General features: G+C 37.5%; 1 protein-coding gene across 6 annotated transcripts in view; it reads left to right on the forward strand.

Moving 5' to 3' along the window:
* Positions 1-13,641, forward strand: part of CDK14 (cyclin dependent kinase 14) — a 549,155-nt gene that overhangs the window by 237,597 nt on the left and 297,917 nt on the right. For all 6 annotated transcript variants that reach the window (XM_070617449.1, XM_070617451.1, XM_070617450.1 and 3 more), the window contains one exon: positions 3,030-3,124. In XM_070617449.1, coding sequence (XP_070473550.1) covers positions 3,030-3,124 — 95 coding nt within the window. The remainder of the gene's footprint in view (positions 1-3,029; positions 3,125-13,641) is intronic.

Raw genomic sequence — 13,641 nt, forward strand, 5'->3', positions numbered from 1 at the left:
AGACATCCTGGCTCTAGAACTTGTAGGTGTTAGTCACTGGACTGACTTGGCAGCCCGGAAGCCTCATTTGCCCTGATAACAGCGGGAATTATAGTATCTGGCACCTTGCTGGGAGCAGTGGCTGCTGTGTTGGCAGCCTCCGAGATAGTCAGGTCTGTCACCTACCCTGTTGTTGGTAGATATTGTAGATGCTTTTCTGCTCTTCAATGCCATTTTTCTATCAGCTTTGAAGTTAGTGACTCTCTTTTTCCAAATACGAATTCGTTATGTTAATCCCAAAAGAAAGAGGGCTTGCATTCAAAAACAGATATCAGTAGTTATTTAACTAGTAGTGTGCTTTTAAAGTGTATGTAAATGTATTTAGAAATCTAAAATCTGTAATAATTGAGACCTATTAGAATGAAATGTAGAGGCTTTAAGTCTTCATGTAAAAATGGTTGAAATATCATATAAAAAAATGGCATGATTTTTTTCTATAATATTGGTTACTGTGTGGAAAAAATATTTTTTTCCCATGGTGAATGATAGCAGAGATTTAAGTTTACTGAAATTGTAGGGAAAATGCAATGGGAAATGATGGGTATGAAGACTTTGCTTTGAGAAATGAGAAACAATTTAGGTGTAAGTGGTGAGAGAGGAAAGGCAATAATGGGAAAAAGTGAACAAAAATTCCAAGGCAATGGGTCCTCAGAGAGTGGGATTCTCAGTGAAGTGTAAGCTACAGTACCTTTTTGGAGTTGTTGCTGATAAGATGGATCATCACTGAATTGAAAAACTGAGGGGATAACTTGAAAAATGAAATTGGTCAAAATTACAAGTGATATTATATAATATATTTCCAAAACTTGCCTCACAAAGCCAGGCTGCTTTCATACAACATGATATTCATTAGGTCCTTAATTCGTTCACCTACATACCTTCCTGCATGGGCTGGGTGCGAAGCACCATACCTGCCATCGTTTTCAAATACCCTGTCGTGGTTGGAAATACTGGTCTCTGAGGATGTCTGCCTCAGAAGCCTAGGGCAGTGTGCAGAAGGCTAGAGTAAGTGTCCTTTTTAAAATGAGCAAATATGAGGTTGGTCCCCAGATTAACGTCAGAAAGCTAGCTATTTAATAAAGCTTTAATTGTTTAAGGCTGCTGGGCTAGTTGAATAATTAAAATAAGGAAGATTATAAATTATTGGAATTAACAATACTAAACTCTCTATAAATCTACGTAGTGGTTGTTTCTTCAAAGTTCATGTGCTGCAATTTTATTGTAATTCTCATCATTATTTTCTCATGCATGCTAATTTACAAAGCTCAGATAAAATAAATTTGTAGTTATTATACCTCTAAGGTTTTTGCATGGAAAGCTAACTTGCCCATGGCAGACATGTTGTCAGGCGACGGAGACGGCCTCCCCACAGCGGTTAGCTTAGACTCCTCTGGCCTGGACTCTACACTGATGCTGCTGATTCAGTTTAGAGGGAACACACTTCTTGTTGTCTTCTGGGGTTAGAACCAACCACACCAAGTAATTCTTGGTCTGAAGGGCCTTCTTTGGGTGAATTATGTGCTTATTAAAGTTTATCTTGGAACTAAGGATACAGTATACTGTCCTGAAACAGATTTGCCTGGGGAAGACAATGGATATTTATAGCAATAAAAGTAACTCTAATAGCAGGAGCTCATATTCATTGAGGTCATACAAGAACTTAACAGTCTACATGCTTTATCTCTGCCTTCTCTGGGAACTAGCCAGTATAGCCTTTTTTGCATGGTGATTGCATATCTAAAATACCATTTTATTTGAGTGAAACATTAATCTAGATTTGCTTTTTCTTTTAGTGTGCTAAAACATGGTTATATCTCTTTATCTTATCTTCTGAGAATTATAGAAGAAAAGTCAAAATCAAGTGAGAAATGACTAAATTACAAGGTGTCCAAGGGAAAATAGATTCAAATGACAGGTGACCCAGTACATTAATATTTACATTAAGTGTAAATGGTCTAAATATCTGTTAAAACTGAGAGTCTGGGAGAAAGGATTAAAAAAACATATGAGCCAACAATATGCTGTCTTTAAGAAACTCACTTCAAATATAATGATATTGGTAGGCTAAAAGAGAAAAGATGTAAAAAGATACACCACATAAAAACTACTCTAAAGCAAGCTGGAGTGGCTTATTAATAGACAAAACACACTTTAGAGCAAAGAAAATTACTAGGGAAAAAGAGACACATTCTATGTTGAAAAAGGGGCCAACTCACAAAGAAAACATAGCAATCCTAAGTGTGTATACAGTCATGCACTATGTAATGATGTTTTGGGCAACAATGGTGGTTCTGCACGATTAGTACCATATAACCTAGGTGTGTAGTAGGCTATGCCATCTAGGTGTGTGTAAGTACACTATATGATGGTTGCACAATGACGAAATCACCTAACAACACATTCCTCAGAATGTGTCCCTGTTGTTAAGCGACACATGACTGTACAGTAAATGACAGAGCTCCAAAATACACAAAGCAAAACTGGCAGAATTCAAATGAGAAGTTGACAAATTCCCAGTTACAGCTGGGCATGTCAACACCCCTCTCTTAGTCATTGATAAAAACCACTATTCAGAAAATCAGCAAGTATGTAGAAGATCTCAAGGACACCATCAACCAACAGGCTCTAATTAACATTTATAGAACTCTCCACTCAACATCCGCAGAATATATATTACCTAAATGTGGCATATCCACCAAGATAAACCATATCCTGGGTAATAAAACAAACCTTAACGAATTTAAAAGAATTGAAATCATACAAAGTATGTTCTCTGACCATAATGGAGTCTAACTAGAGATTAATAACAACATGTGAAATAATTGGGGGAAGCTGAATCTAAATGAACACTTTGGTCCTCTGCTGTTGACTCTGAATTGTTATTGGCTTGAAAAATAGATACATTTCATCTGACAATGTGTCAAAAATGATAATGAAATAGTTGACTGTTGCTCAAGGTAAATTGTCTCTTTGTCCATTTTATTTTACAGCTTCTCTGTTAAAAGGACTAAAACATGCTAACATAGTGCTGCTTCATGACATCATCCACACCAAGGAGACACTGACACTTGTCTTTGAATATGTGGTGAGTAAAATGAGAATTCATATTTTATAAACATAAATAAAATTCTTATAGTATTATCACAGAGTCTTGTTTTTAGGTTACTACACTGAAGTGAGTATTTTTTCTGAGAACATGTGATTTAATTTTGCATGACACGTATCTTAAAGGAAAACCCTGAAAAATGTTAAGTTGAATTTTCATCAGGTATATTATCTGTTTATAACCTATTTCTTACTAGGATACACTGTAATTTTTAGGTTTATAAAATAGGATTAAACAGCATGATGGTGATTACTCCATAGAAGGAAGTTCACAGACAATAAAAATGTTTTTTCTTTGGACTTGTAACGCTTTCTCAAAAGCATCCTTATTAAGACTTTTTTTGTGGAAGAAAGCCTGATACTTACAATTTAGACTTCAGAGTTTTCCCCCTTGGTTGGTATTTCAGCTATTAATTAGAACTTCCAATTTGCATAGCACACAATGTAATGATCTTATTGTGTTGAGAGTATTACTGCTAGAAGACTTGGACTTGAACTCGTAATTAATCTTTCTCCATTTCTCTTAGAAAAACATATGGTATTTGTGTAGCACCACTTCAGCATTTAACTGTGGAATCATGAAATGTAACCATGATAATTAGCATCGCAATTTTCACAGATGGATCTGAGAACATGTAATTTATAAGATACAAATGACATTGGTGGAGACTTATTGAGAAGAATAGCTGTTGGTATTGTGAATGTATTAAGGTCTCATTTTGTAATTACCATACTGCTTTTTAAAAACTTTGAAATAGTTTCCATTTTTCCTTAAAAATATACAATAGAATGAGTATTTGCAACATTTTTATCTCACTAATGTCTGCCTGTGTCTGTTTGTCATTTGAAAATTGTTCTTATGAAGAAGCCATTCATCATGTCTATTTACATATAAATGATAGATACATTTGAATAATATGGTAATACGGCTACAAGGACAGTTAGAGCTGAGCAGTTGAATATATTACATGCTACCAAGAATGGATGCACATTCATACATCAATGCAAATATAATTTCTTTTGTTTAATTGATGATTTTGGAGTCAATAGTGTATTCAGCTGATTTAGAATTGGAATTTTGGTTTCATATTTTCCAGTATGTCTACTTGCAATATTTCAATTAAACCTGGATTTTTCTCAGTATACTTGACTAACTTTTGTAATGTTTTGTGCGAAAGAGATTTCAAAAATGTACTTCTCCCCTCCCCCCGAAGTTGGATAATTAAGTTAAAAGGAAGAAAAATAGATTGGCCCCTAAATTCAGTAACATTGATAGAGAAACTAACACAAATAATGTGAAAATATATCCTCCAAATTTTAAAAGAAAATTAAATGTTTTTGAGGGCAAAAATGTGTGCGTATCAGATCAGACGTCATTTGATGATTTTATATTCTGTGGGAGTTGCCATGTAAAAGGAAAGAAACTGACTGTCCTGCAATATTTGCTGACTAATTAAGACTAATTTTTAGATAATCATTCTTCTTTGTGTGAGTGAAATTTTCCCTGGTCCCAGTTCTTGTGGAGACATCCCAGGTCCTTTTAAATCAATCACATGATAGCATGGACATATGCAGTACTCTTCAGGCAACATTTCATTCCTAACTTCTCTGGGGGAGTTAAGACATAGATTAACCCGTTCCCTTGTAGAGACTGAGGCAAGCTGTGTCATTCAAGCCTTGTGATTGCCGTGCCTTGCCTCTTCTTCATTCAGTTCTCCACTCCACGTTTATTTCCTTGCTTTCCCATTGTTTCTTTGCCTTCCTCTTTTCCATCTTTCTTTGTCTTTTTCTGTTCTTTTCATTTCCTATCCTTCTGCTCTCTCTGGTGAAGCACTTTTTTGTGCTTTTTTGTGTTGCTACAACTGGTTTGTTTGTTGAGTTTTTGTTTGCTTTTAAGTAAAATGTTTCAGTGAATCTCTGCAATCAGAGTTGGGGAAGGTGGGGAGAAGAGCTCCAGGCTGTAGAAGTATCTCACAAGTCTCGGTTTGGCTGGGGAAGGTGTAGACTCCTTGTCAGCATTAGCCTGACTAGGTGGCAGTTGCCCAGCATGAAAATAACTTCCTGAATATTTCCTAAAGTTTTTATTTTCTTACACTGCTTTTTCATTGCTTGTTTGTACGTATGCCGATATCTCGAGAAAAATTAAGGTTCTTACATATTTTAATGGATTAATCAGATTGCTTTCCTCCAGTATGTAGCAGAAATAAACCGTACTGTTTTCTTGCATGTTTCATAGCAATGGAAAGGCGATAGTAATTTCAAAGCATGAAATGCCTTGGGAATTAGAGCAGATCTGATGAGGGGCATAGGGTAGGAAACAGGAGGCACTGTGGGCTTGGGATGATGAGTGAGGGATCAGAAAGAGAGGTGAAAGAATGTTTAAGTATGAGCACATTACTAAAGACCAACAACTAAAATGTATTGAGCTTTGTGCTGGGGCCTGTACCTTCATTATCACTTTTGATGCTCTCAACAGCCTTATGGACCTATGAATATCACCACTTTACAAAAGAGAAGCCTCAGGGTTAGGGAGATTAAGTGAGTTTCCAGCGTCTTGTAGTAAGGTGGACTCAGACCCATCTTACTCTGTATCCTAATTGCAATATTGTATCTCTTGTTTATTTTTCCAACTTCGCTAAGGTTGAGCCTTTGGTCAGAAGAGGGAAAGGAAACTTTCTTTTTTCTTTCCACAGCCCTCTCCTATTCTGCACTTAAGATCCTGCGTGCAGTTAAATCTTAAATACAGTTAAACTTCTTTATAGTTTAAATAAATTTTGTAAACTGGTCTAAAACATAGCCATTTAAAATTTTATTTTAATTATGAAGTGTTTTAAATTTCCATAAAGCAAACTTGTAAGTTACAATATTGTCCCATGTATTTCACTGGGATCTACTTACAGACACACACACATACACACACATACACAGAGGACCTTGTTATTTAGTAAGCCCTAAAATCAGTATCAAATACTTTAATCTACAATATCCTAAGCTTAATGATGATATTGCCATATTTCAAAATTGTTAACAAAAGTTCTTTTCTAAAAAATGTTGATTTTGATTTTGTGGTTCCATGTAATTAATAGTACTTTTTTGAAGGAGGGGAATAAGTAATTTAAACAAAGTAAGAAAAATCAGTACATTATGCCCATCAAAACCATACCTCATGCCCATTAAAACTCTAGATATGGAGGCAAAGTGAAATAATTTAAGATCCATTAGGTACTATTGGATGTTTCCTTTGGACTTTAGAATTAAGTGTTCAAGGGTTTTTGGAGGTATCTATATAATTTGAATTCCACAAAGTGCAAGATCCTTATTTATGATAGTGTACACACTGTATAAATATATTTCTGTTCTTTGCTTTAAAAAAGAACTGTATGCCTAGCTGCTGTATATTATTCCCACGAAGGGCATTTTAGGTTACATAAAAGCCTTCTGAGGGCCAGATTAATGAAAAAGGGATGAAAAGTTAGTGATGTGAAAGAATACTTGAGGAAATGACTTCGGAGGTGATTATTAAAGTGATTTGGTGGATAATAGAATATTGCTAGTATAAGCTGTCTCTTAAGTACTGTGAAAAGCTCCTAAAATTTAGATTCTTGTATAGTTTCAACGTGTGCAGATATAAGGATCTGCAAGCTACAAGGTTGGGAGCACCCTGGGAAATGGGCTGCCCAGGTTGCTCATGTCTCAATCATGTAACATGTGGGCCCCTGTGATGCGTGCAATTTTGAGTACTACCTTCCTCCGCTTGTTGTCAAATGTGAAGGAGCATCTTTAACCAAGAAGTGGCTCAGTTAGCTTGAAAAGGTAACTGGTTTCGTAATGGTCTGAAATATTGTGATAGCTATCTTTTTTCCTGCGTGCATTTGAGACTTGGAAGAAAAATATAAAACATAGTGAAAGTGCTAAATTTTTTTTCTACTTAAGCAGAAAGTTAAGGAATTTAGTTTTTATTTTTTGCCAAAGACAAGTAAGTGCCACATTACTCTAGTTACCACCATGCTGAAAAATTTAAAACAGATTCCATCAGTGGAAATAAGAATATTAATAGTAAATATAATTATGTAAATATATATTACCATTAAAGTACATAACTATTCTGTTCTCTTTTAAATTACATGAGAGCAAAGTATGTATAGCAGCACTTTTCAATACACATTTAATAGTTATGTATAAGAAGAAAAGAGCAAACTTATAGTTAATCATGATATTCATTAGAGCAATCATTTTATTTCTTCTACTGTGCTGTAAACTAGTGAAATATTGCAAACTAATGTGCAGTATTATGTAAACCAAAAATCTGTATTGCGCATGAAACAAAACTGTCATCAAAAATTATATAAAGTGATTTATGTGTCACCAAAATTCACATGTTATTTTTATAGTGCTTAACATTCTACCAAGCACTCTCTCATAAATGTGATCCCATTAGATTTCATCTTTAGCCCTTTGAAGTACATAAGGCATGTATTATTGTTACTCAGTTTTTTATTGATGAGGAAAAATAATGCTTAGCAAATTTAAAGCAGATTTACTAAAATCATTCAGATAAGTTAAAAGGGTAAAGATAAGACTTTAGCCCAAGTCTTCTGTGCCTAAAAATCTTTGTTATGCCATTTCACCCTGCAGCCTACTAGTGTTAACCATCTTCCTAGTTTTATATGATGGTCTGAGGTATGTGTGATGTTAAGATATGGAAATGGCAGCTGAAAGTTATGTTCTGTCTTTTCACCTTGCCACACAGTTTACCTAATTATTTGGTTTCTCTGCCTCATACGTTTTGATTTCTAAATGTATGGAGAATACTTTAATTTGCATGATTTTGTACCACATCTGTTCATGAAAACTGTAGCTCTCCATCAGTATTCTGGTTTCCAGGTTAAACTATCCTGGGGAAATTGAGCACTTTTCTGCTTTCCTGTGAGATAAAATAGATGTGCACATGTACATGCACGCACAACTTTAAATGGTGGTGGTCAGCAAAGGCCTTGCTGAGAAGGTGAGAAATATTTAGGTACAAATCTGAAGGAAGGAAGTGAAGGAGAAAGACACATGTATTTGAAGCAAGAGCATCCCAGACAGAAGGCTCTTGTGAGGAGCAGCAGGGCTCCTGTGGCTGGAGTGGAGTAGGCAAGGATGACAGTAGGGCAAGACAAATTCCAAGACACAGAGGGGTCCAGATTGTGTTGGGCCTTGTAGGGTTTTGTTTTAATGAATTTTGCTTTTACTTAGAATGTGATAAGAAACCACTAAAGGGTGTTGAGCAGAGAAACGATCTGATCCGACTTGTATTTTAGTTGGGTCTCTGGCTGATTTCTTAAGAACAAATGAAAAGTGGGCAAGTTCTGAAACAGGGAGACTGTTAGGAGGCTATTACAGCCGTCTAAGCATGAGATGATGTCAGCAGTGGAGGTGGTGAGAAGAGGTAGGATTCTGGATATATTTTCAAGGTTGAGCTGATGGCATTTCATGTGGGATTTGAGAGACTAAGAGGAGTCAAAGATGACCCCAAGGATTTTGGCTTGAGCAACTACAATAGTGGAGCTGCTATGAGGAGAGGTGGGGCAGACTGCAGAGGAGCAGTCTGGAGAGAATGCAACTCAGTTTTAAATTGGTTAAGGTTGAGATGCCAATTACATATGTAAATGGAAGTGTCCCAAGGCAATTGGATACATAAGTCTGGAATTTAGGAGAGAGATCTAAGATAAAGATTTGGAAGTTGTCTGGGTTATGGATGTTATTTAACAAGGGGACTGGGTGAGATCACCAAGTGTGGTAATTGTTACATTGGTGGCTCTCAATGTAGCATGCTTTCAGATACTCACACCCTTGTGTAGTCCCTGCCCCTTAATCTAGGCTGGGCTTGTGACTTACTCTAATCAATAAAGCAACATGGTAGAAGTGACACTGTGCCAGTTGTGGCCCTGACAGCTTTTCTTTTGCACTCTTGAGCATCCTGACCAGCAGTGTTTTACTTCCAGTTGTCCTGCTGGAGAGACCACGTGGAGAGGCCATGAGGAAAGGGAGAGGCCCTAGACTACAAGGAGGAAAACTGAGAACCCAGAAGACAGTTGAAGTTAGGCCCTAGACATAAGACCCGAGCTAAGCCATTTGCCCAGCCAGCCTAGCTAAGTGCCAGACATGTGACTGAAGAAGCCATCTTGGGTGGGGTAGGGGACGCATTCCAGGCTCAGAGATATCACATGGAGCCAAGATGAGTTGTCTCTGGTATGCTTTTTATGAATTTGCAGCCCAAGAATCTTGTGAAATAATATAACGGTTGTTGTTTTAAGACACTAAGTTTTGGGTTAGTTTGTTGTGCAGCAGTCGATAACTAAAACACCATATGAGTGAATGAACACAGAAAATGGAAGAGAGTTTCATGGACTGAAGACTAGAGCACTTCAACATTAAGGGTCAAAGTGATGAGGAATGACAAGTGAAAAAGGAGATTATTCATGAACTCAGATAAAATTGTTTCATCTGAGACTCTGAGCTAGGGAGACTTTGGTTTCACAAGAGCAGGGGCTGCCTCTCCAGTGCCTCACAGAGTGTCTGGCACATTTTAGGTGCTTAGCTAATACTTTTTTATATGAATTAATGAGTGATATTTGAAGCAGGAAGAATGAGAGACTATAGTAGTTTCACTACTTAAGGCAAACAAGGAAAAGAAAGCAGAACTACTTAATTCATATTTTTAAATTTTTTCCTTATTTTTCTACTTATCTGTATTCCATGTTTCGTTTCTATTTATAGTCTTTATTTTTTCTCTCAAAACAACTATTCTTCCAAGCAGAAGATTTAGAAATCTGATCCCATAGCAATTAGAGCAGGCCTCAGACAATGGGATAGTCAGAAACCACCTACTTGTGTCAAAGTAATTAAAGTGCCTGGCTGCTCTGAATAAATTTACCAGCCAGAGTTCTCTACTACAAGCAACAGAAATTCTCTTTGGCTGAATTAATCAGAAAAGTTTATTGAGAGGATGTTGTGTGACTGACAGACCTGCTGGGATAACTTTAAAAATGGGCAGGAAGAGTGGGAGGCTGGATAGCCAGAACCAGAGCCCAAATCAGGCCATGGAGCTGTCCACTGAACACCCTGCTTCCACCAGGAGTGTTGGCTCCTGACATTGTCTCTTGCTTCGCTGGCCTGGCTGCCCTGGGTGACTGGATGCTGTTACCTCTGCTGGTGATGCCAAAATGGCGTCTGCATTCTCCCTGCTTCTTTGGGATGTTAGCTGCTAAAACTGAGTTAGGGTTGGCTGTGTTTGGTTAGCTAACACTAGGTCACGTGCCCATGTTTTGACTGCACAGGCCCCTGAAAAGTGAGTGTCCGGCCTTTTGGCTTTTGTGATGGTAGGTGGGTGTTGCCTCCCAACGAAATTCATAAAGCAGGGGATTTTCGCAACATAAGGAATATATTCAGATGCAGGACACACTGCTCTCAGATCCCTGCTCTTCCATATCCCCCTTTCCCCCAGAAAAAGCCCTCATAAACGTCCACTAGAATAAGTTCATTATGTAGTCCCAGATGAATTATATCTAAAATGTGAAAAGAATTGCAAATGGTGTATTCATAGAACCGTTGTGTATAATCTTTGATAATCCATCAAGAATGAAGGTGAGCAAAAGTAATGCTGGTTTTTAAAAGATAGTGGGGAACAAACCTCTAAATATGTAGACATATAAGCTTACTATAGAGCATTAGTGCAATTCCAAAATAGATTTTTAGATATTAAAGTCTAATAATCTTCATTCCCTTTTAGTAAGAAACAGTGTTATTTCTTGATTTCAGCAAAGCCTGTGTCAGGGACTCTCATGAGATCCTTATAAAAAGAATAAAACTGAAATCTAGTTGTGACTCTTTCAGTTTATTGCTGGTTGAACTACTTCATCCAAAGCCTATTGATTAATAAATTGCCATCAGGGTGGATAGAAGTCTGTCGGGGTATGCTGGAGGACATTGCCCCTGACCTTGTCCTATTTGATATGATTATTAATGATTCAGATGAAGACACGGTGATCATGTGCTTGACCTATTTGTGTGTGTGTTGCAGCTGGGAGCCATAATTAGCACTTGGGGTGACAGAATCAGGGGTCAAAAGAATCTGATAAAATGGTGAGCTCAACCTACAAGGTGAATTGCTGTAGGGATAAGTAAAACAGTGTATTTGGTTAAAAAAAAAAAAAAAAAAGCCCAACCTCATACAGAAAAACAGAGTAGAGAAAAGTTAACTTAAAAACAGTTCACCTGAAAAGACTAGTAGATTTTTCAGCTCAAAGAACTGAAGCACACAGGAGTGTGCACCAAGGAGGGGCAATATCCTGTGGATCATGCACAACATGGAACACGTAAAGGTGCCGGCTAGTTATTCAGAAGCATTAAAGACATACTGAAGAGTAAAGAAAGAGAATGTGTATATTCCAGACAGGATAAGAAGGTCAAGTGAGACAGTTCCGGGGAGGCTAGTGTTGGCTTAATCCTGGGAAGATCGTTCAAATGTTTATGTTACTTGTAAATTAAATTCATTGCCCTGAGTGATTAAGTTCATGCACTCTGCTTCGGTGGCCCAGGGTTTCACCGGTTTGGATCCTGGGGGCAGACGTGGCACTGCTCATTAGGCCATGCTGAGGTGGCGTCCCACATAGCAGAACCAGAGGCACTCACAACTAGGATATACAGCTGTGTACTGGGGGGCTTTGGGGAAAAGAAGAAGAAGGCAAAAAAAAAAAAGATGATTAGCAGCAGATATTAGCTCAGGTGCCAATCTTTAAAAAAAATAATTCATTACCTTGAAGTGTAATGAACACCTTATCACTAAAAGTATTCAAGTAGAGGATAAATGGATCCACATCAGAAATTTTGTAGAGTTGGGTTCCTGACCTGTACTTTGTGCAAGGGATTGAGCTATTTAATTTAGTTCTATTATTTTTTGTAGTTTCAACTGAAACCATGAAGTAGTATAAAGTCCCTTCATTTTGCAGATGAGGAAATTCAGGCTAAGATGTCAAATACTCCAGGCACACTCTTTCCAAGGGCTGCATCATATCATCCATCTCCTTTGTCGAGTGAATCCAGGTAGCTCCAAGTTTACATAGCAAAAGACTGCCCAAGTTTTTGCAGCTTTTATGGAAACTCATCCCACTTGGCATAATTTTTGGAAGGAGAAACACAACTTGTTATGTCATTCACTTAAATCGTATGTTGAATCTTTCATTCATTTTTCTTCTTCCAACATATATGGCCTGTCTTCTCTGTGCCAGGGACTATCGTTGAGCTGTAGAGGTACAAATATATAGCTCTTGCTTTTAAAGAGGTTAAAATCCTGGGGAGGACTGTAATCTTAGACTAGGTAATCTCTATGTGCCAGTTGAGTTTTAAGTTGTTGTCACAGATCTTCATGTGCTGTGGGACTAGAACATATTTGTGTTTTAATGAAAACAATAGGAAAACTGGATTTGACTCATAGACTTTTCTTCATGGAAGAGTTTCAAGGAGGTTTTAGTTTCACATTTGGAGAACTAGTAACACAGTATAATACTATGACCTGTATTCTGAAGCCAGCACTGGTGGTCTAGTGGTTAAGATTCAGTATTCTCACCTGTGAGGTGAATTTGTTTCCTGTTCAAGGAATCACACCACCCATCTGTCCATTGTCACACTGTGGTGGCTGCATGCTTCTGTGATGCTGAAAGTTATACCACTTGTATTTCAAAAACCAGCAGGGTCACCCATGGCGGACAGGTTTCACTGGAGCTTCCAGACTAGACAGACTAGGAAGAAGGACCTGGCCACCCATTTCCAAAAAGACTGGCCATGAAAACCCTGTGAATAGCAGTGGAGCATTGTCTGATATAGCACTGGAAGGTGAGAGGATGGTGCAAAAAGACCAGGCAGGGTTCCACTGTGCTGTACACGGGGTCACTAGGAGTCAGAATTGACTCCACGACACTAACAACATATTTTGAAGAGGCAGGTTGTCATTTAGAACCAAGTACCAAGTGTGAACAGATATAAACATTGTGGATGACTAAATGTGCAGGCAGCGAAAGACACAAGAATTCTGAACCATAAGGAGAAATTAAAGAAATGAAACGGAAACAAGCTAGCTTTCAATCAGTGCTTTATTATGAACTTCTCATTTTCTCTAATTGGTAGGATAAAGTCAATTAACTTCTTTTCTGTCCCTTTTCCCTGATGGCTTTTCCTCATCTAATAAGGAAGCACGATCTCTTTTAGTCATTTTCAACTGTTTGTTCGCTATCGTGTTGGGTGCTCAGATTTTAGTTTATTGTTTTCTGTTTTCCTCATAACTATCTTCTCCATGTTCTAGTTTTATTTCGTATGGTTGCCATCCTTATAGCGAAGTCCTAATCATAGTTCAGTATTTTAATTCACATGATTTAAGATGGAGGTGTATCCAGTCTCTAACTGTTGGTATAGTAAATCCCTAATTATCCACAAAAACACAGTTATGAGTACATTTTG

This window comes from Equus przewalskii, chromosome 4 (genome assembly GCF_037783145.1).
Source record: "Equus przewalskii isolate Varuska chromosome 4, EquPr2, whole genome shotgun sequence".
NCBI lineage: Eukaryota > Metazoa > Chordata > Mammalia > Perissodactyla > Equidae > Equus > Equus przewalskii.